Source organism: Erinaceus europaeus, chromosome 2 (assembly GCF_950295315.1).
Source record: "Erinaceus europaeus chromosome 2, mEriEur2.1, whole genome shotgun sequence".
NCBI lineage: Eukaryota > Metazoa > Chordata > Mammalia > Eulipotyphla > Erinaceidae > Erinaceus > Erinaceus europaeus.
This window is the reverse complement of record NC_080163.1, coordinates 66087420-66091525: the sequence shown is the minus strand read 5'-3', so window position 1 is coordinate 66091525 and position 4106 is coordinate 66087420. Positions and strand designations below refer to the sequence as shown.

Here is a 4106-nt window from a genome sequence, read left to right as displayed (position 1 = left end):
AGGAAGGAAGGCAGAAAGTCAGGAAGGTAGAAAGGAAGGAGAAAGAAAGAGAGAGGTGAAGGAAAAGAGAAAGGAAAAGAAAATAATAGAGAAGAAAAGAAGAGAGAAATGAAAAAAGAAAAATGAACTATGGGGCCAGGCGGTAGCAGCAGGTTAAGCGCATGTGGTGCAAAGCACAAGGGCTGGAGTAAGAATCCTGATTCAAGCTCCTGGCTCCCCACATGCAGGGGAGTCACTTCACAGGCAGTGAAGCAGGTCTGCAGGTGTCTGTCTTCCTCTCCTCCTCTCTCAGAGATTCTCTCTGTCCTATCCAACAATAATAATAAACAACAAGGGCAACAAAAGGGAAAATATCCTCCGGGAGCAGTGGATTCCTAGTGCAGGTACTGAGCCCCAGCGATAAACCTAAAGGCAAAAAAAAAAAGAAAAAAAAGAAAAAGAAAAATGAATTGTATGGCTTATTATGGAGAGTGATAGACAGAAGAGGAGTTCAAAAGTAGAGAAGATGGACCACCCAGTTGCACAGGGGAGGAAAGGAAGTGTGTCATGGAGGGCTTCCAAGACGAACTGACATTTAGTGGAGTCTAGAAATGGTAGTCAAGAGTCAGTCAGATTTATGGTGAAACAGACAAATGAGAGAAAGCATAGGCTAGTGGTCTGAGAGGTGGTACAGTGGATAAAGCATTGGACTCTCAGGCATGGGGTTCTGAGTTCAGTTCCTGGCAGCAAATGTACCAGAGTGATGTCCGGTTCTTTCTCTCTTTCCTTCTATCTTTCTCATAAATAAATAAAATCTTTTTAAAAAGGAAGTGTAGGTTGGGGGCCAGGTGGTGGTGCACCTTGTTGAGCGCACATGCTACAGTGTGAAAGGATCCCAGTTCAAGCCCCTGGTCCCCTGTTTGTACTATGTGTAAGCCTGATAGAGCTTAGGGAGAACCACCCCCGTCCTTGGATGGAGGTCTGAGAAGATAACCTCTTGGCAAGTCTCTCTCAACCGAGGTGAGCATAAGGGGGGAAACTCAGACTTGGTTCTTTCCTTTTTGACTCTCAGTCCCACAGAAACCCCAGTACTTCCCTCCATTAACTGCAGGCCACATGGCCGCAGATTCACTTATTCAAAGTCACCTCCTGATCACAGAAGAACACACCTTATCACACACTTCATCACACACCTCAGACCCCAGACAAGAGAAATTCCAAACTATATGGCTTTTTGATATCCATCTTCTCTCTGTCTCACCCTACGGGTTTAACCCCTATGCTTCTCTCAAATACCTTTGGATATTTAAGTTGCTTGTGTCATGGAGAATAACTGTCTTGTGTCTCATCAATTCCTGTCATACCAGCCCCCTACCTTAGGGGCATGCCGACCATTAAGAAACCTGTAATTTCAAGGGAGCCGGGTGGTAGTGCAGCGGGTTAAGCGCACGTGGTGCAAAACCCAAGGGCCGGTGTAAGGTTTCCAGTTCAAGCCCCCGGCTCCCCACCTGCAGGGGAGTCGCTTCACAGGCGGTGAAGCAGGTATGCAGGTGTCTGTCTTTCTCTCCCTCTCTCTGTCTTCCCCTCCTCTCTCCATTTCTCTCTGCCCCATACAACGATATCAATAACTATATTGATATCTATCTATTGATAGATATTAATAACTATAACAATAAAACAACAAGGGGAACAAAAAGGAAAATAAATAAAATATTTTTTAAAAAGAAAAAGAAACCCGTAATTTCTGACATATTTCAACAATAATTCCCTTCATTGCTTTTCTATTTAACTCATGTCTACTTTGCTAATAAACGGATTCTAGGCACGCTAAGAGTCCCCTGGTGTCTTTTACTTCGTGTTACCCCTGTCATGAGCAAGAAAGAACCAGCCCGTTACCTTTCCCCTGGAGACCACCCCAAACCAGAGAGAGAGAGAGAGAGATACCGAAAGTCCCCACCTGCAGGGGGAAAGCTTCATGAGTGGTGAAGCAGGGTTGCAGGTGTCTGTCTCTCTCTCTCTACCTTCCTCTCCCCTCTCGATTTCTGGCTGTCTCTATCCAATAAATAAATAATGATAATATAAAAAAATTTTTAAAAAGGAAGTATACGGAGTCGGGCAGTAGCGCAGCAGGTTATGCACAGGGCAAAGCACAAGGACTGGCGTAAGGATTCCAGTTGGAGCCCCTGGCTCCCCACCTGCAGTGGAGTCACTTCACAAGCGGTGAAGCTGGTCTGCAGGTGTCTATCTTTCTCTCCCCCTCTCTGTCTTACCCTTCTCTCTCCATTTCTCTCTGTCCTATCTAATAGCAGCGACATCAACAACAACAACAATAACTACAGCAATGAAACAACAATGGTAACAAAAGGGAATAAATAAATAAATAAATGAAAACATTAGGAATTGTGGGCTATGGGTGTTTCAAGAAGAGCAAATAGACAATTTCAGGAAGAAAGGATAGAAAGGCTGAGAACCAGGTGCCTCTGGAGACTTGAGTTCAGTCCTGGTGTGTTTACAAAGTGTGGTGAACAATGAAGGCTGGAAACAGGAACAGAGGCTAGAGAATGAAGTGTGTGCATGTGTGTGTGTGTGTGGGGGGGGGGGTGGATACGGCTCATCTACTTGATCCTCAGAAGGGCTAGTCCAGTTCAGAAGAGGTGAATCTCATGTTATGTGCTGGACTTGGTGGTGTGAGAGGCTGTGCACTGGAGCCTGCCAAGGAGGTCACACCACCCACTCTATGGTCATGAACCATTCATTCCTCTTCAGTCTGAACTTCCTTAGCTGTGAAACTGGGGTATGTTGTCTCTCTGATCCCTTTTTGTCATTTCTAGAGGATGACTATAAGGTGAATTAGATGAGATAAAGCTGAAACTTTTTAAAAATTATCATTATTTATTGGTTAGAGATAGCCAGAAATAGAGAGGAAAGGAGGAGACAAAGAGAGACACCTGCAGCACTATCTCTATCTTTTTTTTTTCAACAAGAAGCCATAACTTTATTGATAGAAACAGTACAAATTTCAAACCACAGCTGCAGGTACTCTTGTAATACCCATCCCTAAAAGTGTTTTTTTCCAGATGGTTACATTGTTAGTTCCATAATAGCATTTACAATATCATTACTGTTGTTCTTCAGGGCTCGAACTGCCTTTGCTCTTGATACATTTGCTTGTGACATGACTAATTCTATGTCTTTAACTTCTACACCGTTTTCGTCAACCTCTCTTCCTCTTCACTCTCCTCTTGTACAGTTGGAGTTTGCGTGTTTTCCTGGATGTTTGAGACCGCCTCACCCTGAACTTTGAATTTCTCCACAGCTGCTAGCTGTGCTTGCTGAGACAAATCTTCAATCTTTGCTTCTCCAAAAACTATGTAGGTATCTGATGCTGGGCTTTTGTAGACGTCTGGCTTTGTGATGACAAAGAGGATGTTATTTGATTTTCGGATAGTGACTCTCGTAACCCCTGTAACCTGCCGAAGACCCAGTTTGGACATAGCCTTTCGTGCCTTCTTTTCACTCCGGCTCTGTTTTGCTTTACTGACTGGTTCTTCATCGATTTCAGCTGCCACCGCCAGCTGAGCTTGTTGTGTGGTTGCTTGTGTGGAATCCTGTTCCTCAAGCTCTGGTACTGACTCATCGCTATCAGATTCTGTTCCAGACCCTGTCTCAGCCTGTGGCTGTGGCAACTCCTGCTCTGTAGCAGGGATGGTTTCTGTGGCTTCACCGGGCATTTTGTGCGGGGGAACCAAGATAGCGGCAGAAAGAGAGCGAACGGGAGCCAGCACTATCTCTATCTTAAAGAGGGGGGCCAGGTTATGGCATACTTGATTGCTCACACATGTTACAATGCACAAGGACCAGGGTTCGAGTCCCCGGTCCCCGCCTTTAAGGGAAAGGGAAAGAATGAGGGAGAAAGGAAGGGAAAGGGAAAGAATGAGGGATAGGATAGAGGAGAGAGGGAGAGAGAAAGGAACAGGTGAGGAAGTGGAGAAAAAATGAGGAAAAGAGAGAACCAAAATCTCAGTGTCTCAGGCACGAGAGTGATGAGAGTGTGTTATCTCATCAACCCACCATATAACATTTTATTACAAACAGGTTTTTTTTTTTTTTTTGGTGGTTGGACACAA

General features: G+C 44.7%; 1 protein-coding gene across 1 annotated transcript; it reads right to left on the bottom strand.

Annotated features, from left to right (window-relative positions):
• Nucleotides 1-2946: 2946 nt before the first annotated feature.
• On the bottom strand, nt 2947-3758 carry LOC132535726 (nascent polypeptide-associated complex subunit alpha-like). The gene is given in 2 exon segments (XM_060182565.1): nt 2947-3201; nt 3204-3758. Coding segments are annotated over 2 exon segments (648 nt in total). The 5' UTR covers nt 3711-3758; the 3' UTR covers nt 2947-3060.
• Between the last annotated feature and the right edge of the window lie 348 nt (nt 3759-4106).